Source organism: Thalassophryne amazonica, chromosome 3 (assembly GCF_902500255.1).
Source record: "Thalassophryne amazonica chromosome 3, fThaAma1.1, whole genome shotgun sequence".
Classification (NCBI taxonomy): domain Eukaryota; kingdom Metazoa; phylum Chordata; class Actinopteri; order Batrachoidiformes; family Batrachoididae; genus Thalassophryne; species Thalassophryne amazonica.
In genome coordinates this window covers 16,853,606-16,877,926 of record NC_047105.1, presented here as the reverse complement: position 1 = coordinate 16,877,926, position 24,321 = coordinate 16,853,606, and the positions used below count along the sequence as shown (strand labels likewise).

At 40.8% G+C, this 24,321-nt stretch overlaps 1 protein-coding gene across 2 annotated transcripts in view; it reads left to right on the top strand.

Moving 5' to 3' along the window:
• The window catches only part of draxin (dorsal inhibitory axon guidance protein), a 53,642-nt gene extending 51,104 nt beyond the window's left edge, over positions 1–2,538 (top strand). For both annotated transcript variants that reach the window (XM_034165884.1, XM_034165885.1), the window contains exon 7: positions 2,062–2,538. In XM_034165884.1, coding sequence (XP_034021775.1) covers positions 2,062–2,174 — 113 coding nt within the window. In that variant the 3' untranslated portion in view covers positions 2,175–2,538. The remainder of the gene's footprint in view (positions 1–2,061) is intronic.
• The last annotated feature ends 21,783 nt before the right edge of the window (positions 2,539–24,321 follow it).

Below are 24,321 nucleotides of genomic sequence, written 5' to 3'. Positions count from 1 at the left end.
GGATTCCAGTCAACGATATCCATGAGAAAATTGGCGGTGATAAATCGAACGGTTTGTTGTTCTTCCATGCCTTCACGGGATGTGATGTTGTCTCCACCTTTCAAGGTAAGGGAAAGAAAACTGCATGGCAGACATGGGATGTTTGTCCCGATGTTACAGATGTATTCTCAAAGCTTAGCAAGTATCCACCAGTGATAAGCGAACACGATCAGAATGTATTGGAAAAGTTTGTGATTATGATGTATGATAGATCAAGTCCGACTGCAAGTATTGATGATGCAGGACTCGATTTGTTTGCTTGGAAGCAGAGGTCCTATGAGTCTATTCCTCCAACCCGCGGAGCACTGATTGAGCATACAAAGCGTGCGATTTATCAAACAGGATGTATCTGGGGTCAAGCCGCGATCTGCAATATGGAAAGAGAAAGTCCTGGCGATTGGGGCTGGAAGAAAAATGGTGAAATGTGGATGATTATTTGGACAAAATTGCCACCAGTTGCTGAAAGCTGCCAACAATTGACAAAATGTGGATGTAAAACTGAGTGTCATGGCAGGTGCAAATGCTTGCGGCTGACACTGCCCTGCACCGCACTATGCTCATGTAATTGTGATAATTGAATTGCTTTGAAAGGTGATTAGGATATAATTGTACATACTGTAATTAATATTACCTTTTTGTTGTTTTGACCCTGTTTTGGTGTCCATTTGTATGCATTTTTACACGTTTCATGTGCGATTTTCAGTTGCACCATCAGTTTTTCTAATTCAAGAATACCGTATGGCCGCCATCTTGAAAAAATGGCAGCCATTTCTAGATTTTGAGTGGCTAACATGCTTTTTTGATAAAATAGTGCCTAAGGATGTTTCATGCCAAATTTCATGCTTGCATCACCTACTGAAAGATTTTTAGGGTAATCTGCTGGGCTAAAACTATTCCATTTATTAATCCTATTAGCTCTACCAATAATTTGCATCACTTTCTACCAAAATTGGAGCAACTTTAACTTTTGACCCCTGTACAAAATGAAACTGACCTTTGTCACCTTTCTCTGTTTTTATCCCATAACTCCATAGAATTCAGTCCCAGATAGTCCAAATTATACCTTTTTGAAATCTTTATGATCAGGCAAATAATGTGGAATATTTTTAATATGATTGGAGCATCTTTTAATTTTGACCTCTGTGTAATTCTTCAATTGACCCCTACCTGACCACCGATTGAAAAGTCAAGTGGCCAATCGTGTCTAAGGAATATTTCTGCTGAATTTGATGCTTTTATTACCATTTGCATGATTGTTTCAGTTATCTGCTGCACTATTTTACCTGTGGTTACTATTAGACATTTATGCCATGTTGTCTTTCTATTGGTCACATGACCCTTGACCTTGAGTAACCTTGAAAGGTCGAGGGCATTTTGAATGGCTATTTAAAAAAAAATCCATAAAAGTTACACCTATGGTTATTATTAGACATTAAAGTCAGTCAAGTCACCTCACTTCTCTGTTTGTCACATGACCCTTGAGTAACCTTGAAAGGTTAAATGCATTTAGAGTGGCTATTTCAAAGAATTCATATAATATAACAAAGGCTATGCTTACTATTAAACATTAATGTAAAGTCATAAACCAACTTCTTTTGTTTGCAAGGCTTTTGACCTTGAGTAACCCATAAAGGTTAAACTCAAGGCCATAGCCCTTTAATTCAAGCTTGTCTGACCCAAAAAGGATAAAGCTTGATGTTAGAGGTGTCGAGGATAAAAGGATTCCATTTAGAACAAAACTGATCAAATGTCAAGACCATACAGAATCACAAACTTGCATGAAATACCATCAAATAATGAAGATGCCTTCATCATCAACAGATGCTTGTTTTGATTTATTTATTTTGTTATAAAAAACAAAACCATTTCCTTCAGGATTAATGAAGTTATTCCTATTCTTAAAATGCCACAGCTAATGATTAAGAAGTTATTGGCGCTGGTGTGTTTACTCTTGTTGTGTCTGTCACAGCACATCTCAGTCATGTCGAATCTACTCCCATGACTCTGTTATTGTTCTTTCAGGCTTTCGTTGTTATGCCAAATTCCACCGGAAGCGGCGTGTGACCAGGAGGAGGGGTCGGTGTGTGGTCCCCGAGTCAGTCACCAGTGACCACGGAGGGTTCATCACTATCTGAGGAGGAGGAGGAAGAGGAAAGGCAACTCCCTGAGAAAGCCAAAATACACATGTAATGGGCTGAGTGCTTAAAGACGATGGCTAGTTTCAGTTTTCATGATCTCACAATGTAAAGATCGTGTCACACCATGGCGGATAGAGCAAACTGATTTACATATTTAAATATTTTGCCCGCTGGCAAAATCAGGTAATCTGTCTCCTGTAGATTTAGGGATCTGATGGAGAGATGATGTCACATTTCCACTTGCAGCACAGAGCTGCATTCAGCAGATCAATTTTCCTGGTTTCAAGACAGTTATGCGCACTGGGAAAAGCTGGATTTCAGTGGGATTCTCAGAGGTCTGAATGCAAATGTGGATAATCAACAACTCGGTGACACCAAGAAGATTTGCTGGGCACTCTGAGGGCTGGATTCATGCAGAATTCACACCCTGTGCTGTAGCTTTGGCCAATCAGGAGCCCATTCTGAAGCATCAGACATCCGTAGGATATAAATTATTGAGTATAGTAAAAGTAAAGAATGAGTAGAGGACAAAATGGTACAGCCCCAATTCCAATGAAGTTGGAACGTTGTGTGAAATGTAAATAAAAACAAAATACAATGATTTGAAAATCCTCTTCAACCTATATTCAATTGAATACACCACAAAGACAACACATTTCAAAAAAGTTGGGACAGTGGTATGTTAACCACTGTGTTACATCACCTTTCCTTCTAACAACACACAATAAGCATTTGGGAACTGAGGACACTAATTGTTGAAGCTTTGTAGGTGGAATTCTTTCCCATTCTTGCTTGATGTACGACTTCAGTTGTTCAACAGTCCAGGGTCTGCGTTGTCGAATTTTGCGCTTCATAATGCGCCACACATTTTCAATGGGCAACAGGTCTGGACTGCAGGCAGACCAGTCTAGTACCTGCACTCTTTTACTATGAAGCCACGCTGTTGTAACACATGCAGAATGTGGATTGGCATTGTCTTGCTGAAATAAGCAGGGACGTCCCTGAAAAAGACGTTGCTTGGATGGCAGCATATATTGCTCCAAAACCTGGATGTACCTTTCAGCATTGATGGTGCCATCACAGATGTGTAAGTTGCCCATGCCATGGGCACTAACACATCCCCATACCATCACAGATGCTGGCTTTTGAACTTTGTGCTGGTAACAATCTGGATGGTCATTTTCTTCTTTTGTCTGGAGGACACGATGTCCATGATTTCCAAAAACCATTTGAAATGTGGACTCATCAGACTACAGCACACTCTTCCAATTTGTGTCTGTCCATTTCAAATGAGCTCCGGTCCAGAAAAGGCAGTGGACTGACAATGGTTTTCTGAAGTGTTCCTGAGCCCACGTGGGGAGATCCTTTACACAATGATGTTGGTTTTCAATGCAGTGCCAGCACAGGGTACGAAGGTCACAGGCATTCATTGTTGGTTTTCGTTCTTGCCGCTTGCGTAGAAAGTTCTCGAGATTCTCTGAATCTTCTGATTATATTATTGACTGTAGATGATGGAATCCCTAAATTCCTTGCAACTGAACATTGAGAAACATTGTTCTTAAACTGTTGGACTATTTTTTTTTCATGCCGTTGTTGCCAAAGTGGTGATCCTCACCCCATCTTTGTTTGTGAATGGCTGAGCCTTTTGGGGATGCGCCTTTTATAACCAGTCATGATGCTCACAATTAGTGTCCTCACTTCCCAAACACTTATTGAGTGTTGTTTGAAGGAAAGGTGATGTAACACAGTGGTAAACATACCACTGTCCCAGGTTTTTTGAAACATGTTGCAAGCATCCATTTCAAAATGAGCAAATATTTGCACAAAAACAATCAAGTTTACCAGTTAGAACATTAAATATTTTGTCTTTGTGGTGTATTCAATTGAATATAGGTTGAAGGATTTGCAAATAATTGTATTTTGTTTTTATTTACATTTTACACAAAGTCCCAACTTCATTGGAATTGGGGTTGTATATCTACAGGCAGTGGCAAAGTTCACCACCTGATGTCCACTCAAAATTTTGAGCAGGTGCAAAACTTTTTGACAGACTCAGCAGAATCAGCTGACAAGGAACTCATTTTGTAGATGGGAAAATGACTTCTGTAGGACAAAAACAAACACAAACAGAAAGGCAAAATTGACATCAGCTCCTCATACAGTTCCTTCATCCGTCATGGTGTGACACAGACTTAAAGCAGTTGCTCAGTTATAATGATTCCCAACAAGTCACAAAATGCCAAAGCTCCCACTGATGTTCTGTAACATTCCCTTTGTACTGATAAACATCTGATAAGCTGAGGGTTTCAAACAGCCATACACAACAGCTGAGGCTTAAATAGATGTACAAAAAAAAAAATCTATCTAGATAGATAGCTGTGTGTGGGGAGGGGGTGGGTGGGTGTTGGTGCTATGGTTGCTGTTGCTAAGCATCAGATGAAAAGCGGAGTCTCACTCACACACACTATATATATATATATATATATATATATATATATATATATATATATATATATATATATATATATATATATATATATATATATATATATATATATATATATATATATATATATATATATATATATATATATATATATATATATTGCGTGTGTACAGATACACACACAATGTGAAGCTTAGTTGTGTACTTTTAACAGCATCCACACATCATAGTTGTGGAAAAATAAAATACAAGGAGTCTTAGAAAATAGTTTTGGAGACTATTAATTACTGAGAATCATTGTTGCTATTATTTTGATGAGGGTAAAATAAAAAGACTTTGGGTGAAAGGCCAAATTAACCACTCCTTTAATTAAATGCCATAAGACACAAGCTGATCTGCACTGTTATAATAAAATTGCAGCAATTTATTTATTTTTCTCTCCCCCCCCCCCCTCCCCTTTCAGCTGTTCTCATTTTGTTTAGGGTTGCCACAGCTGATCCAGCACAGATTCATCTGAGGTTTTACTCTGTATGCTCATCCTGACACAAATCCAATTTTAACCACACACACACACAGCTTCTCGCCTTCCATCCAAGTACTAACCAGGACAAACTCTGCTTAGTGTCGAAGATCTGACAAGATCAGATGTACACAAAGTAGAGTGACTGAACACAAAATTGCAGTAAAAATATTCAGTCATAATATGATCTGGATTTCTGGAAAGATATAATGCAAGACTATTTTTTTTTTCTTCTTTATTTTCTTTTGCGATGCTGTTAAAAATACAAATCAGAACTTTTCTGCTTTTAAAGATCCTGCTTTGAATAATAAACCTGCTGTGACATAATAAACCAGTTTTAATTCCAGCCTGACTCTGTCACTGAGCTGTGAGATACAGGTGACAGTTTGGTCATAAACGACACTTTTTACTTTTATGTGATCACCTGTTGAGTATCATTGTGATAAATCAATGGTATATTTATGAAAGAAAGCTGAAACTCTGAGTGCTTGTCTACAGGTTGTATATGTGCAGGTGCTGAGAAGATTGTGTTCAAAACAACAGCTTAGTGCAGCTGATCACAGAATACTGCAGAGGAATCTTTCAAATAGTGAAACAACTACCAAATTCAGCACAATTACTCCTCAGACGTTACTCAATGTCGACGTCCATTCGATTCAGTGACATGTGACATGTTTCCCTGTAACATAACTAAGCATGATACATGATGCAAACTGTTACTTTTTAAAACCCCGTTAACCAATAATTTGCATCATTTTTTTACCAAAATTGGAGCAACTTTAACTTTTGACCCCTGAACAAACTGAAATTACCCGTTGTCACTGTTCTTACTGTTTTTGCCCCGTAACATCACAACATTCAGTCATAGATACATAAATGTCAAGTTACACAGTGTTTAAATTATTCAGCTTCTGCCCAAACTTGAAAATGGACTGGCAAGACCGTGAAGAATGAGACGGATCAACTCTTCCTCTTCTTAATTTTTAATTTGGAGGATTGTTAGGTTGAAAACCTTCAAACAAAACAGAATTATACATTCATCAAATCATTTTTCAAACCAAAACACTTATCATTATCATTTCATTTATAAAATATCAGTCCATCCATACCAGTAGCCTCTTCACAGTTTGCCCAAGCTGAACAGTTGCGTCTCCTCTGATGTCTGAAGCCAAACTGAAGCAGAGTGATCCTGCCGACAACCCGCCGACAGGTGTCTTCAGTCAGCTACCCAGCTGGAGTCGGTTTGGGGAGGAAGCTCACTCCTTCACTCTTCCTACAGGTAGCATGCTATGACTGACTTTGACTGACTGATTTTTTATTTTTTTTACTTTGACTCAACACCTCCCACTTGAGCTCCTGCTTCTTGAACCCAAGGAGGTCACAGTATTTAGTCCATGTTCTGGTTCTGGAAGGGCTGTCCTTATATCTTTCAAGTGGTAATCTGTTACAACTTTTGTCCATCCTCTTCATCACTTGTACTTCCACTTTTATTTTGCTCTTCTACAGGAAGCAAGACAACTATCCACCTGACGTCTCTGTGAAGAATCGTCATAGGGATGTGGGTTGGCTGTTCCATCTTTACTTTGTCCACCCTTTTGCCAGGTTTCACAGAGGAGACCGGTTAGCTTGGGAATGTTCTAATATTCATATCTCTTATGACCCCCTTTATTTGTGTTGACACTGACAACCATGCCAAGCCTATACTGGCTCCTCGAGGCATTCTAGTTGGCTACCCCGGCGATGTCTTCAACAGCTACATTGCTCTCCCTTGTATGCTACTTACTCCTGACAAACAAGTTGGGTCCAGCCAACTGACTCCACTTTTTCAAGAACTTGTCAACTTCTGCCTGGATCACTTTTAGCTTGTTCTAGGCATAGCCTTCAAAAAAGAAGCTTCCTGGGTCTCCCTTAGGTCCAGCTCTACCAAGCAGTAGAGAGTTTGGCTGATGTACTCTACACAGTCCTCTCGACTCTGAGTCCTGGCATCTATTGGCCTTTCATTAGCCAGATTCACTGCCATTTCCTCCCAGGTTACCCAGGGTTCATTTCACGATCTGAACAGCAGTTTCAGCAGCTCCATTTCTGTGAGGTGAGTCTGCTGGATGGATCTTCCAGCTCCAGTCTGTTCCATGTTTTGCTGCCTCATTCCTTAGTTCTTGCCTTCTCCAACTGGTCCAGAAATAGGTAAATCTCCTTTAGGGGAGGGTTGGCTCCCAAAAAGTTCTTCCCCAGGTCTGACCACAGCTTCCTTGGATGCCCTCTCAATGCTGTGAATCTTTGGTAGGCTAGCAAAAATCCTTCAGTTGACTGGTCACCAACAACATCAAAGTGTATAGCCCTTGACGCCATACAGCAGAAGACAACACCCCAGACCTTGAGTCTCACTCTTTTTCTGATGATATCCTTCACTTCATACAGTCCAAACAGATCTACTGTTATGAACTCAAATGGACTGGCTGGCTGAGTTTGCTCCAGTGGAAGGTCACCCATGATTTGCTGGTACTTTCTCGCTCTGGCTTTTCTGCATATCACACAGCTGTCAACAACTTTCTTAGCCAGTCCTCGGCCTTTTATAACCCAGGCTTTCTTCCTCATCTGTAGGAGTGTTCCTGCTACCTCCTCGTTGTTTGCTTTGTGGGCCTCCTGTGCTAGGAGTGTTGATAGCCACGCTTCATATGGTAGGATCGGTACTGCAGCTCCATCTTTGTTGAAGAACTTTATTCTTCCTCCACATAGAACAGTCCTGACTCATTGTCTTTGTATACGGCCAGTCTGCTGAGGATGGTGTCATGAAAGTTAACACCCTCCTGGGCTGCAAGGAAGAGGTCTTGACATGCATCTTCACACTCTCCAACAGCCAGAACGGCTTGCTTAGCTTTGGCCTTAGCGTCCTCCTTTAGAGGTATTGCCTTGCACTTTGCCTTACTGACCACTGAACCCTTCATCTTCCACTTAGTGGCAGCCCTCCACACCCAGGCAATGACTCTGATCAGTTTAGATAAACTGCTGAAACGCCTCTCATCAACAAGTAGCTTAACTACTGAGCCAGCAGGGGGCCTGCGGACTGGAACTTCCTCCAGACAATCAGAGGTCTTTGGATGGGTCAAAGGTTCATTGCAGTTTGGGGTTTGAATTGAAAGAAAGAAAGAAAGCCTTCCTTTGAAGTTTCTCTATGCCCTCCTTGGCATTTGCTGCAATCTCTTTAGCTGACTTGGCCACTCCTCCACTGGCTTCCTCAGGAACCGAGGTCCATTTTGCCATTCTGAAACTTCGTTGAGATCCTCGGGACTTGCGCCTCCAGTTATAATGTCAGCAATGTTTACATCCCCCGGGATCCACCACCAGTCCCCAAGTGGTCCAGCCTTCTGAATTTCTTCGACCCTATTTGCAAAGATGGTCTGGTATCCATAGTTATCTCGCTGAATAGCTCCCAACACAGTTTGGCTGTCCAGCTGGTGGAACCATCGTTCTATTTCCATTCGGCCGTGCTTTTCAACGTATTTTTTGACCCGGGAAGCGAACACTGCACCACAGATCTCTGCCTTGACCGGTTCTCCTTTCTGGTCCAGTGGTGTAAGTTATGCCTTGGAGTCAACCAATCTAACCTGGATGCCTTGCTCAGTTTCTCACCTGAAGTATACTACAGCTCCAAAGCTCTTGTCACTTCCATCGGAGAAAGTTATTCCCCAAGGTTTTTCAACCCAGTCAGCTGGTGTGAGGCTTCTATGGAAAGTTATCTGGCCAAGACGCACATACTCCTCAAACAGCTTGATGGCTTCCTTCCGGAGGTTCCCAGAGAGGGGCTTGTCCCAAGTATCTCGGGTCAGACTTCCTCCTCCAGTCTCTTGGAATGCTTTCCTGACAAGTATTGCTCCTTTCTGCTTGACGGGTGAAACCAGGCCGATTGTATCATAGAGACCAGCTACTTGGCTCAGCAGCTCTCTTCTGGTCAGTGGGTCAGGAGTCTTCTTGCTCACTTCCTCTTCAAGGAGGTCTTGGCCTATCCTCATTTTCTTTCTCCTTCTTGAGAAGTTGAACAAGGTTGTTATGTAAAGCTTGTCCTCCTGGACCAGGTATCCAGCCCCTAGTACTCTATTTTCACTCTCTTTCATCTGATCGAGAAGTATTACGATTCTACTGTCCCTTGTTGATTTTTCCTGATTCAGGCTTTTCTGCCTCCCAGTTCGCCTGCCTTGCACTTTGTGCCAACCAGACCCATGGCTTGAGGGAAAAAAACCCCAGTTCTCAGAATTCTCTCTATGCCCTTTGTTGTCTCATCCAGCCTTTTTGGGTCGCAGTGGGACATCAGGATATCGTCAACATAGTTATCCTCCTCTATGACTCTACGCTCCTCCTCCAGGTGAGTAAACATCGGTAGCTTCGCTGTCTCCCACATAGCCAGCTGTGCTATGCATCCTGCTGATCGATCTCCCATATTCACTCTAGTGATCGCATACTCGCTGATCTCCTCATCCTGAGTATCTCTCTATAGGAATCTGTGGAGGTGCATCTCTCGGTCGTCCAGCCACACAGAGTTGTACATCTTCCTGATGTCCCCCAGAGCTGCAAAAACCCCTTTCCTGAACCTGAGTAAAACTGCCCAGATTGGATTAAGGACATCAGGCCCTTTCTCATACTCAGCCCCTTGAATTTTTATCTGCTGTTCCATACGATGCATATTGGCGTTATCAGAGAGTGGGGATTCGGTGCACTTAAGTGGCTCACATACCACACCGGCCCTTTCCAATTGTTTATACACCCCTTGGTGAGCTTTCTTGCTGCTCCTCTTGCAAACATTTCATGCACTTGAGCCGTGTCGGCAGTGTGCCACTTGGGATCCCTCCTGAGATGTCTTTCTGTCGTCAGAAAGGTAGCCTCCACTGCACTCCTGTTATTAGGAAGAGAAGTTGGGTCCTACCTTTTTGGAATCTTTGTGATCAGACAAATAATGTGGTGTAGTTTTCGATATGATTGGAGCAGCTTTTAATTTTGACCCCAGTGTAATTGTTCAGTTGACCCCTACCTGACTGCCTACTGAAAATTCAAGTGGCCAATCGTTTGTTTGTTTGTTTTTTTTTTCAACAATAATGTCTAAGGAGTATGTGTGCCAATTTTGGTGCTTGTTTCCAGAAATGAATGATTGTTACAGTTATCTGCTCCACTATATGGGCCACATTGCACTGTTTAAAAAAAAAGAAAAAAAAAAGAGAAAATGTCAAAAATTTACCAGATGCAATAAATGTTTGTATTGGTCAACTTAAAAAAACATTAGATAGATGTTATGTTTATACTGTAAGTTGAGTCAACTCAAAACGTCTCCACATCTGGCTACCTTAAATTGTTGAGTTGTCTCCATTTCTGATTTACACACACGTTTTGAATTATTTGTAGATGCTGTTTGAATAAACAGTCTGTCTTCTGAATAGGAATGTGTTTGAATTAATTTGACAGCAGAGCTCTTTAAAAAAAGTTACAATTCTTTGAATGTACGTAACAATTGTACGATAAATTACAAGATGCTCATTAAACTGTACGTTTAAATGACTTGTATTATTTATAGTGTATAAAACAGATTTGTGTCTTTTTTCCTGCCTCTTTTTGTTTCTATGATTAAACACTGTCGGATCAACATGTTTTTGTGTAATTTTATTGAAGTGCAACCAGTGCAGCTCCATTTACTTGTGTTAAAACAGTGCAGCATTAATTCTGCTCTGCAAAACCCAAAGAATTCAATAATTTATGGAAAATGTAATGCTAAATACAGAATAAGTCATTCCCATCCCAACATTATTTGTGTTAAAATAACTTAAAACGTTTAAGGCACTTGATGTTCTGAAATGGTTTGAAATAAAGTAAACCTGTGGGCTAATATGGGATCATGAAAACTCATGTTTCATTCTGATAGCTGAACTTTGATCTTTATTGGTATACTTTAAACCTAATTGCTCAGATTTGATCCTGATTACCAAACATTGATCTTGACCACTTATCTAGGAATCTGACCTTTTGACCCTAATCACTGAACATGGGTCCTGATCAGTCATCTCAGAACTTTATAACTTATCTTTGATCTTGACCTTTCATCTGTATTGCGTAATTTTGATCTTGTGGTAACCTTTGCACCTAATCACTCATCTTTAACCCTGATTGGCAAACTTGGCTCTTGATCACTCACTAGAATCTTGACTTTGAATGTCAATTCTGTGCATTTGTTTTCAAACTCAATTGCTTGCTCTTTGATTCAGACTTTTGATCCTTACTGCTGAACTCATTGGTGAACTTTGATCCTGTCCTTTTTATCCTGATCTAACACTAATATTGATCTGCAACATTTGAGGCTAATCACTCATCTTTCATCATAATTACAAAACTTTGATCTTGATTGCTGATTTAGGATCTGCCCATTGATCCAAATCATTAAACATAGCTCCTGATGACTCTTCCAACCGTATCACTGACCTTTGATTCAGGCTTCTTTTTTTTACCCTTATCGCTGGACTCGGTGGTGAACTTTGTCCTGAGCTTAAATCCTGACCTGCAATCATGATTCCTGAACTTAAACTTTCGTCACCGATTGCTGACTAAAGTATTGAGAATCAGAAGTCAAAGCCTCAGGATCAGATAAAAGGCAAAGTCTCAGGATTAAATAAATCATGATGAAACTCTAAAGCTCAAAGCCTTTATCTGGATCTGCACCAGAATTTGTTTTTCCCCCATTGACTCAAAAACGTTTCCTCCAGATTCAATTGAAATTTGTTCCTTTGCCACTTGTTTGCCTGTTGACAGATGACCAAGTGGCAAGAAAAACATCACCTCCTTGAAGAAGGTAAGAATGATTTGGTGATACTGAATGTGAGCTAAGGGCAGTCTTTGGAAACCATTTATCTGAAACGAAATTCTTACAGCAGCTCCTTGTTCTATTGTGCAGCTGAGCTTGGCCCCACGTGCGCGTTGACATCTGAGTGATGAATAAGACCTTTGAAGGCTTCTTTCACAGCCTCATCAAAGAATAGAATTTAGGTAGAGGTTTGGCTCCACGCAAAAACAGAGGTCGTCAAATTACTTTTGTGTAATACCGAGCCAGATCACTTCAGAACGGTGTCAGAACCATTTAATTCAAATCTGACGAGACATTACAGCAAGTCCCCGGAAATCTACCCACATCAATATTTGATTAGCGGCAAAGTTGCCGTCATTTTTCTTTCCTAACTACCAGCTGGGTCGGACTGTGATTGTGCCACAGTGATTTACGGCTGCAGAATAAAAGCAGCAGTGATGTATTTTTAATACTTACCTGTGGTTTGCTGAAAGCTTGCTGACAGCCAGTAAGGTGATGGATTAGATCCCTGCAGAGCTGCAGACTCGCATCAACACAACAAGAAGGCTACTGCTGCCTTTCCTGCCTTCCTTCATGTCATTTGTAATTGCCACAGTTGCTATCTTAACCCAACTTTTCCCTGTCAGTGTATTCTCCAAAGGACACGTGTAAAATTCTGAGAAATTAAATGTGAGTTTAAAAAAAGAAGCTGCAGCTGAAAGTCTATGAATCACTTGGTAAGAAGGCAAAAAAGTTATATCGCTTAATATAGATGAAACGAAGTAATTCCTTCAATTTGGTGTCATGTTACAGTTCTACAGTTTGTCATGCGGCAAGCAGGAGAGAAACGATTACACTGGACAAGAAATTTCTTTGAAAGTTTTGCTTCCTAACTCCTCTTCAACCTGCTTATCCTAATTAAGGGTCACGTGGGCGAGGGAGGCTGGAGCCTATCCCAGTAGTCACAGGGCATGAGGCGGGGTACACCCTGGACAGGACGCTACGTTTACATGCAGAAAATAACCCTTTCATAACCGGAATATTAGCAATAACCCAGTTGCGCACAGCCATGTAAACACCTGCAAAACTCAAATATGCTCATATTCCGGTTTTTAAAAACCCGAATATGACCGCTGGGTTACTCCTTTTCTAACTCAAATATCAGGTCATATAAGGGTGATTCTTTAACTACGGGCACTATTGGCCTTGTAAATGTAATTTCCACCACACCATTGCCTTACAATATAAAGCGCCTTAGGGCAACTGTTTGTTGTGATTTGGCGCTATATACATGTGCTCTGATGTCACTGTTTATCTCCTTAGAAACTACCCAAACAATCTTTCATACAAACTGTTTAGGGACATTACAGTGTTGTGGTGGAAATTACGGCAATAGTGTGGGACAACTACATTTTGTTTAAAAAAAAATCACAACAGTTGTATGACATTGAATACCCCAATTATGTTTTGATTATTTTACTGATATTTTATTCAGAGATATTTTAAAACATTAGAAAAAACATTTCTTTACCATTCATTTTTATCATTGAAGATCAAAAGTCTGGGTGTGGGACAAGCACAAAACAGCAATATTTGCATATAATGATGCTGAAAAAAGGTGAAAAAGTCATCATAGACTACTAGAACAAATTTCTTAACACACTTTCATTGTAAAGATGACTATAAAAGTGTGAAATTTCCCCTTTTTTCTGTTTTTCATACAATATGATCAAAGGACATAAGTGCCCATAGTCTAAGAATCACCCATAAACACGCATCAGGATATCCCCATAGAAAGGAACATTATTTTGTGTTCTGCGCTTGTCCTATCCGCAAGGAATCTTGGTCTTTTGAGTACGGCAACTACTTGTATGCGGCACGCGCAACCCACCGGACACCACAGAAGCAGAGGTAAACAAGCATGGGGAAATCCAGACGTGGCAGCACAGCACCACACTTTTGGAGCGAGGAGGAAACTGAGTACTTCATTAGTATCGTGAAAGACGTGAATATAATGTCTTTTATTGACGGTAGAAAGTACAGAGATGGTGACATTTACAAGAAGGTGGCCGAAAAGTTACGCGAAGCAGGATTTGCACAAACGCCGGACTAAATCAAGCACCGGTGGAAGACGTGCATCGCTGTTTAGATGGGGATATTCCAAATGATACCAATGACCATGTATACAGGAGTAACTCTGTCTGCTTAAGTATGTAAATGGGTTATTCCTAATGATTCAGAAACCGGAATATTGACCTTAACCCAAATATTAACGGCATGTAAACTTAGCCAGACAATCTAAAGTTTCAGTCTTAACAAGCTCATCAGGAGAGCCGGCTCTGTCCTGGGGGTTGAGTTGGAGTCTGCGGTGGAGGTGTCAGAGAGGAGGTTGTTGAGGAAACTGCTCAGCATCCTGGACAACACCTCCCACCCCCTGTATACCACACACTGACCTCCTGTCACGGCACCTTCAGCCACAGACTGAGACCACTGAGGTGCACCACAGAACACCACTGGAGGTCTTTCAAACTGTATAATTGCTCCCCTGTCTGCAGGATGAATACATAACTAGAAGCACTCAGAGTGAAAACCTCCGCCAAGGCCATGGAGTCACTGACTCCATAACATCTACATGCCGTGGAATCATTGAACCTAAAAAAGTCTAACAATGATGTTTGCTCGGTAGTAAAAAAAGTTTCATCTGCTGTGACTGGATAGCATGTATCCTTAGCGCTTGGCATCACAGTTTATTGCAACTTGCACCTTTCCCAGAAGCTACTGTCATCTGAGCACTGATATTGATATTGCATGTGCTTATAGACAAAAACAAATGAGACAAAATTCAATTTATTATTCAACTAAACTGCAAATATATGATTTTTTTAACATTTATGAAACACTTCTCTAAACAAGGCCATAGGGTCACTGACCCTAAAGACATTCACTCCTTGGCACAGTGATCTATTTATTTTTGTCTCCTTCTCTAAAATTGTATATAATAATCATTAGATTATTAATATATAAACAAAAATAAATGAGAGTGGGGACTTTGAATGTTGGTAGTATGACTGGTAAAGGGAGAGAGCTGGCTGATATGATGGAGAGGAGAAAGGTAGACATATTGTGTGTGCAAGAGACCAAGTGGAAGGGAAGTAAGAGCAGGAGCATTGGCGGTGGGTACAAGTTGTTGTACCATGGTGAGGACAGGAAGAGAAATGGTGTTGGGGTCATTTTAAAGGAAGAGTATGTTAAAAGTGTGTTGGAGGTTAAGCGAGTGTCTGACAGGGTGATGAGTGTGAAGTTGGAAATTGAAGGGGTGATGATGAATATCATCAGTGCATATTCCCCACAGGTTGGTTGTGAGATGAAGGAGAAAGAAGATTTCTGGAGTGTGTTAGATGAGGTGGTGGAGAGTGTGCCCAAGTATGTGGTGTTAGGAGCAGACTTCAATGGGCATGTTGGTGAAGGGAACAGAGGTGATGAGGAAGTAATGGGTAGATATGGTATAAAGGATAGGAATGGGGAAGGACAGATGATAGTTGATTTTGCAAAAAGGATGGAAATGGCTGTGGTGAATACCTACTTTAAGAAAAGGGAGGAGCACAGGGTAACATATAAGAGTGGAGGAAGGTGCACACAGGTGGACTACATTCTTTATAGGAGATGCAAGCTAAAAGAAATCACAGACTGTAAGGTGGTAGCAGGAGAGAGTGTCACTAGACAGCACAGGATGGTTGTTTGTAGGATGACTTTAGAGGTAAAGAAGAAGAGAGTGAGAGCTCAACAAAGGATCAGATGGTGGAAGCTGAAGGAGGAAGACTGTTGTGTGAAATTTAGCGAGCAGGTGAGAGAAGCACCGGTTGGAGGGGAAGCAATTTTGGACAACTGGAAAAGTACTGCAGATGTGGTGAGGGAGACAGCTAGGACAGTACTGGGTATGACATCTGGACAGTGGAAGGAAGACAAGGAGACTTGGTGGTGGAATGAAGAGGTCCAGGAAAGCATAAGGAGAAAGAGGTTGGCGAAAAAGTTTTGGGATAGTCGTAGAGATGAAGAAAGACAGGAGTACAAGGAGATGCGGCGTAAGGCGAGAAGAGAAGTGGCAAAAGCAAAGGAAAAGGCATATTGCGAGCTGTACAAGAAGCTGAATAGTAAGGAAGGAGAAAAGGACTTGTACCGATTGGCCAGATAAAGGGACAGAGCTGGAAAGGATGTGCAGCAGGTTAGGGTGGTAAAAGATGCACATGGTAATGTGCTGACAAGTGAGGAGTGTGTGCTGAGAAGGTGGAGGGAATATTTTGAAGAGTTGATGAATAAAGAAAATGAGCGAGAGAAAAGGCTGGATGATGTGGTGAGAGTAAATCAGGAAGTAAAAGAGATTAGCAAGGAAGAAGTGAGGGCTGCTATGAAGAGGATGAAGAGTGGAAAGGCAGTTGGTCCAGATGACATTCCAATGGAGGCATGGAAATGTCTAGGAGAGATGGCAGTAGAGCTTCTAACCAGATTGTTTAATAAAATCTTGGAAAGTGAGAGGATGCCTAAGTGGAGACGAAGTGTGCTGGTCCCTATTTTCAAGAACAAAGGTGATGTGCAGAGCTGCAGTAACTACAGAGGCATAAAGCTGATCAGCCACAGCATGAAGTTATGGGGAAGAGTAGTAGAAGCTAGGCTTAGAAAACAGGTGAAGATCTGTTAGCAGCAATATGGCTTCATGCCGAGAAAGAGCACTACAGATGCAATGTTTGCTCTGAGAATACTGTTGGAAAAGTACAGAGAAGGACAGAAAGAGTTACATTGTGTGTTTGTGGACTTAGAAAAAGCATATGATAGGGTGCCAAGAGAAGAGCTGCTGGTATTGTATGAGGAAGTCTGGAGTGGCAGAGAAGTATGTTAGGGTAGTGCAGGACATGTACAAGAATAGTGTGACAGCGGTGAGATGCGCAGTTGGAATGATAGACTCATTCAAGGTGGAGGTGGGATTACACCAAGGATCAGCTCTGAGTCCTTTCTTGTTTGCAGTGGTAATGGACAGGTTGACGGATGAGATCAGACAGGAGTCCCCATGGACTATGATGTTTGCAGATGACATTGTGATCTGTAGTGAGAGTAGAGAGCAAGTTGAGTCTAGTCTGGAGAAGTGGAGATATGCTTTGGAGAGAAGGGGAATGAAAGTCAGTAGAAGCAAGACTGAGTACATGTGTGTGAATGAGAGGGAGCCCAGTGGAATAGTGCAGTTACAAGGAGTAGAAGTGGTGAAAGTAGATGAGTTTAAATATTTGGGGTCAACTGTTCAAAGTAATGGAGAGTGTGGTAGAGAGGTGAAGAAGAGAGTGCAGGCAGGGTGGAGTGGGTGGAGAAAGGTGGCAGGAGTGATTTGTGACCGAAGAATATCAGTAAGAGTGAAGGGGAAAGTTTACAAAACAGTTGTGAGACCAGCTATGTTGTATGGTTTAGAGACAGTGGCACTAACAAAAAGACAGGAGGCAGAGCTGGAGGTGGCAGAGCTGAAGATGTTGAGATTCTCTTTGGGAGTGACAAGAATGGACAAGATTAGGAATGAACATATCAGAGGGACAGCTCAGGTGGGACGGTTTGGAGACAAAGTCAGAGAGGCGAGATTGAGATGGTTTGGACATGTGCAGAGGAGGGACCCAGGGTATATAGGGAGAAGGATGCTGAGGATGGAGCCACCAGGCAGGAGGAGAAGAGGGAGACCAAAGAGGAGGTTTATGGATGTGCTGAGAGAGGACATGCAGGTGGTTGGTGTGACAGAGGAAGATACAGAGGACAGGGTGAGATGGAAATGATTGATCTGCTGTGGCGACCCCTAACGGGAACAGCCGAAAGACAAAGAAGAAGAAGACAATTTGAAAACAAATGCACCCGAACGTGATGACAGCTGCAACTGCTTAATGCTAACTTTTAACATTGAAAATGCCATAGACATGCTAACGCATTAGCATTGTGATCCGGATCACCACTAAAATTTAATCACTTGTTCCTCTTGTCATTTCCAACCACTCCACAAAATTTCATCAAAATCTGTTCAAAACGTTTTGAGTTATCCTGCTGACAGACAGACAGACAGACAAATGGACCGAAAACATAACCTCCTTGGCGGAGGTAATAAATTTAAGAAATATTACAATTTGAAAACAAATGCACCCGAACGTGATGACAGCTGCAACTGCTTAATGCTAACTTTTAACATTGAAAATGCCATAGACATGCTAATGCGTTAGCATCGTGATCCGGATCGTGATCCGGATCACCACTAAAATTTAATCACTTGTTCCTCTTGTCATTTCCAACCACTCCACAAAATTTAATCAAAATCTGTTCAAAACTTTTTGAGTTATCCTGCTGACAGACAGACAGACAGACAGACAAATGGACCGAAAACATAACCTCCTTAGCGGAGGTAATGAACAGAGTTATTCAGAGTTTTTCAGTTACTCTGAGTTATGTGCAACATTGTTGAATATCTTGTGCAAATGTCTTTAAAAAAAATTCATTGTCACTGTTTTGGTACTCTGCCAAAATAATTTCCTTTGGGATAAATAAAATTGATCTTATTCCATTTTAACTAACCTGCATGTCTTTTGCATGTGGCAGGAAGCTGGAGCGCCCAGAGGAAACTCTCACAAACATGGGGAGAACATGCAAAGTCCACACAGAGAGGCTGCAGGTGAGAATCGATACCATGAACTTCTTACTGTGAGGCAGCAGTGCGAACCACTAATCCATCGTGCTGCCTGCCACAGCAGATCCAAGGTGGGTCTGCAAGCATGTTCATTTTGGCACAAGTTTAATGCTGGATGCCCTTCCTGATGCAACTCCACATTACACGGAGGAATGTGTCAGGGGTGGGATTTGAACCGGGAACCTTCCGCACTGAAACCAAGCACACTAACCACTTGTCCACCACCCCCGCAGTTTTGTTTCCTCAGAAAAACAAATTCATGCTTATTATACGTTTATGTGGCAGGAAATCATCAACATAGGGTTAGAGCTACAATGCAGCGTGTGACAGGAACATTTAAAGGTGATTTTAATTACCAGGTGAAAATTCATAAAACAGAAATAATAATTCTTCATTGTCCACTGTGACTTGTTTTCAGTTTTAGCCAGTGCAATTTTATTTGTTTGTTCCACAATTTGACTGAGGCCACGCAGAGGATGAACATCTCCACCAAACCCACAAGGTCCCTTTTATTTAAACTCCTAAACCAACTCCCAACCTTTGTCCAATATCACAGAGTGTGTATATATTTTTGTTGACCAGATCAGGATCTCAGCCAAAGTAGGTCTGTGCACAGACCGTCATGGCACCTTTAACACTGACTGCTGACCTTTGATCTTGATTATTTTTGTTCCTCATCACTGACCAGTATTCTTCATTGCTCACCTTTGATCCTGCTTGATGACTTTTATTCCTGATTGAAGATTTTCTACCCTGATTCCTGCACTTTATGGTTGATCTTTAATTCTGATCTTTGATCCAGATCACTCTGATTCCTTCATGAAGATTATGTTTTGTTGCATTTGTCTGTCTGTCTTGCTTTGATCCCGAGGGCTACTGTCGGTCCAAGAAAACAGAAACAGATACCAAAGAGTAAAGACAAGATCAAAGTAATCAGGCATAAAGATCAAAGGTAAGACCTAGATCCGCTCAAAATTTTCCAAAAATGTTCCACTGCCCAAACAACAGATTTAACTGAAAAATGTTTGTCCTTTTGTGATGTCACAGTGAGAATCAAACAGCCGTGCAGATCATACAGCAGTGAAAACATAACAGGCAAACTGCATAAAATGATATGCTGACAAAAAGGGTCAGAGGTCATGGAAAGGTCAGGGTTCACATTGGATGTGAGAGTGCACAGACCATCTGGCAGTCTCAAGGCAGACAATAGATCATCCCATTTAATTAAAATGTGCTCATCTGTAGAAATAAAAATCAGCAAGAGTGAATCTCAAATTAGCATTTTAAAGACTTGGCTGCTGCTGTTATTTTGTCCGTTTCTATAGAGGATAAAAATTCCATCGGTATAAATCAATCAATTATACAACTAAATGCATATAGTTTAGTCTTGAGAAGGTGTGAATTTAATGTCTTGAATGTGTGTCTACATTTTTGCACTATAAATTCAGCTGTTTTTGTATTTATATATTTACTTATTTGCATATTTGTGTCTGTATTTTCACACTATTTATTTTGAGTTTTTTTTTGTGTGTGTGTGTCTGTTATTTGAGTGGGTAGGTTGTCCTATCTAAGTCCTTTTCTTATCATCAGTTGATTTCATTATACTCTTTCAAACAAATTTACAATTACACATATTTACATATGTGCATATTTACAGACAACAAAGAAAACAATAAATAAATAAAAATAAATGTGAGTAATAAATGGATACGTGAAGCAACTGGTGACCATCAAAAACCTTCATCCTCGCTGTGAAAACCTATGTTTTGTACCTCCATTTGAACTGGGTCATCCTTGGACGTTGCTTGAGCTCCGCCCCTAACCGGTTCCACAGCTTCACTCCAAATATTGATATACAAAACTTTTTTAATGTTGTACGAACATGTAGATGTTTTAGTTTATACTCCACACTCAGAATCCCCATCTCTGTTTAAAAAAAAAAGTTTTGAATATTCCCAGGAAGTAGATTTATTGCATTTGTCTGTCTGCCTTGCTTTGATCCCGAGGGCCACTGTCAGTTCAAGGAAACAGAAACACATAATCTTGCTTTCAGTGAGGTTTGGATGTCCTACCTTATTAGCATACAAACACAGCAATGAAATAAATAAATGTAGAAATGCCCAAATTATAATTTATGCATGGAAATGTTGAAATAAATTCAATGTTAATTTATGAAATTTTTCATTACTAAAATGTACATTTATTCATTTACTTATTGTTTTTTGTAAAGAAAACGGTGGTGATGGTTTTTGGTGGCACCACCAGGACCTCTCTGCTACAGTAGATCTGGGTTCCCTGGCCCAGTATTTTTTACTTTCACGTTTGATATTCTGTGTGCTTCTTACCCTGTGTGCTGCTACACAATGCCACTGGAACCTCAGTTTCCCTGAGGGAGTCTTCACAAGGCATTAATAGAGTTCTGTCTAATCTAATATTTACTTATGTTTTATGGCTTTTAGGTGTATTTTGTTTACAATTTTATGTGAATTATGTCCTTCATGATGTTTATATTCATTCTTCTGTACAGCACTTTGGTCCACTGTGGTTGTTTTAAAGTGCTTAACAAATAAAGTTAGTTGGTTGGTTATAAACTACTACTAACTCCCTGAAAAATCCTCACACTGGTGAATAACGTCAGAGCAGGTTTAAAGAGGAGGACAAATGTGAGTCACTGCACAGAGAAGTGTCAAAAATTGCACAACAGCGTGCATTTGAAACAGTGGAAGGTAAAGAATGAACAGTAAAACAGAAACAGATAACTTACTTTATATCACAAAGCCATGCTGTTACAATAAAACAATACAAAACTTTCTATTTATGCAATAATGTATGGAATGATCACACATGGGTTTTTAATGAGATACTAACAGAGAAAAGTAACACACACAGACACACACACACACACACACACACACAGCCACACCTCAGCAAAAGGTGAGGCTGTCCATTACCACATCTGTAAAATAAAGGAGCTACCTGCCACATCCAGGTGAAACGTGGACGTTCCCTTGGCTTTCTCAACACTCAAGCGCAAACAAACGGGCCACATGGCCAAAATGTTGTAGCTGACACTCCCTCACTCATCCAAGTCTCTCTCAGTAACCGCTGCTTTGATACAAAGTCATCCCAGCGGTACCCAAGGATCCCTCAAAGACACTTAGGACCAAAGCAAGTCGTGACTTTAGGTCACTGGTTAGCGTCCAACTCTCACAATCATACAGCAAGTCGGGCAGCACTGGGACACCAAAGACTTGGATCTTCGTTCGCCTGCAAAGATATCAGCATCACCAAACTCCTCTAACCAGTGACCTCATGACTCCATAAGGTCTTCCCTCTTGATCTGACAGGTCGAGGACCCAGAGGCACGCATGTCACTGCCCAGATACGGGAATGTCCAACAACTTCACCACATACATTAACACCTCTGATGGGTGAGTCCAGGAAGTCATTAAAAGCCTGAATATATATATTTGAAATGGGACAATGCATATTAATGGCCATTGTTACATGTAAATATGCCGGATTATAGCAGGATGCTAATTTCCATCCATAGTACCAGTAACATAGAAACAGTCTAAGACCACCCAACATAACAAAATAAATTAATCATGACAGAAAAACAATTAAAACAGAATATACATACAAATATTTACAAATTCAAAGTAGCAATAATTGATAGTTAATAATCAGCCGACAGGTGAAGGTACCAGAAGAGTTGTATGATGGGTGTTGAGGTGCAAAAGTACTGTGACAAGTGCTACATGCAAAGTGCTTCAGTGCCTGGTAGAATTGAGTATTACAGTACTGGGTTGTATTGCATGTTGCCCAATACACTCATTTGCACATGCACAAGTGTAAATATTGCACAGGGTGTCACACACAAGTTTATTGTGTAAAGACTACTAAACCGTTTAATAAAATAAAATACACAAGGGTATTGTGTACATATAACTGAAAAAAAAAAAAAAACTCGAGTGGTGCCTCCACAGTTGAATTGTGTTTTCGGCTACAGATGGTTGCATGTCTGATATGCCAGTAACCAAGTTTTCAGTTGTCCTTTGAAAGTACTGAAAGTGGTGCTCTCCCTGATTGTGACTGGGAGGTTGTTCCAAGCTTGCCCACCATTTATGGAAAACACGTTCTGACCAAAGGCGGTCCTTCCATGAGTAATCTCACAGTCACCTCTTGTGTCAGATCTTGTGCCCTGTGAATCTTTTTATGTGCATTTAACAGGAGTTGGTGCTGGTCCACGTAAACATTTATACATGAAGCAGGCATATTTGAATACCTTCAGATTTTCAAAGTCTAGAAACATGCTTTTCCAGAACCTTACAGTGATGATAAGAGTTAGATTGTCTATCATATATCTTAATTGCTGAATCTTAGTCTTGATCCAGGACAATCTCCAACTCAGACATTCCAAGTTCTCATTCAGCTTCTCAAGTGTTGTAATCAGAGTATCCATTGATTCTGCAAAGATCACAGCATCGTCGGTGAAGCCAAGGTCAGTAAACCTTTTTACTGCACCTTTGCAGTAAAACCAGTGACGTCCACGTCTTATGTCCAGTTTGCAGTCAGTTTACAAACACCAAGTTGATTCTTGAAACAGCACGGAACATTCCAGACAAAATCCACAGTTTGAGTTAATTCATTTTAAAACCCTTCTGCATGACTGACTGGTATAATTAGGGGTTAACTGGAGCACCTGTGGGTGTATTTTCAGGTCTCACTCGAGAACCAGGACTTTCTTGCCTTTAAGTGAGACATCAGCAACAGTCTGTCCTCAGACACGTAATGTTACAGACTGGATTTAACCTGACTGCTTTACATGCAGCCCCAATGCATGTCCAAAAATGTCTTCATTTGAGTACAGTCTAAACCAGTGGTTTTCAAACTGTGAGAGTTCTTCGGGGGCACCAGGCTCAGGTATCATGAACTGATTCTTTCCAAGAATCGTTAAGAAATGATTCAATCCACTGGCATCGATAGCCTTTTTGCTTAACGATTCCCTTATCGGTCCTTTAGAGCAGCCGTTGTTTTTGAGGGTGTTTTATCAGGAAAATGATCATTTCTTTACGTTGATTGCAGACCCTGCAGCGGGTCTGCGATCAAGCGCTTCTGTAACGGCTCTGCTTTGAAGCTTGAAACAACGAGGCAGTGCTCCGACCCACTGCTTCGTTGCTTCACAGCTTTTCAGAAGCGACAAGTCTGCTTCTTAACCCCACTCAAAGGCATTAAAATATGTCAATTGTGAGTCACTTTTGTGCAGATTAAAGTCACTAACTGGGAATCTTGTCTTGTTGCATGTAAGAAACGAGACATCCCTCCGTTCTGTTCGCACAGCTCCAAACGCTGCACGGCTCTCTGCCGAGACAGAGTAAAGAGTCCCAAAGAAAACTGTTGATATAGTGAGATTTCTTGATCATGATCATTTTATTTCACTGCACAGAATACTTTGCATGGGTTTATAATTAGCCAGTGTAATGCACTGCACATTTATGTACATTGCTTATTTATCTTTTATGTACATATTTTATCCTGAGATTTATACTTAGATTTATTTTATTGATATTGTTTTTCTTTCTTTTTGGCATTCAGTGTAAGGTGACAAAGTAAGATGTTGGGGAAAGTGTAATGCACGGACCCACAACAGGGGGC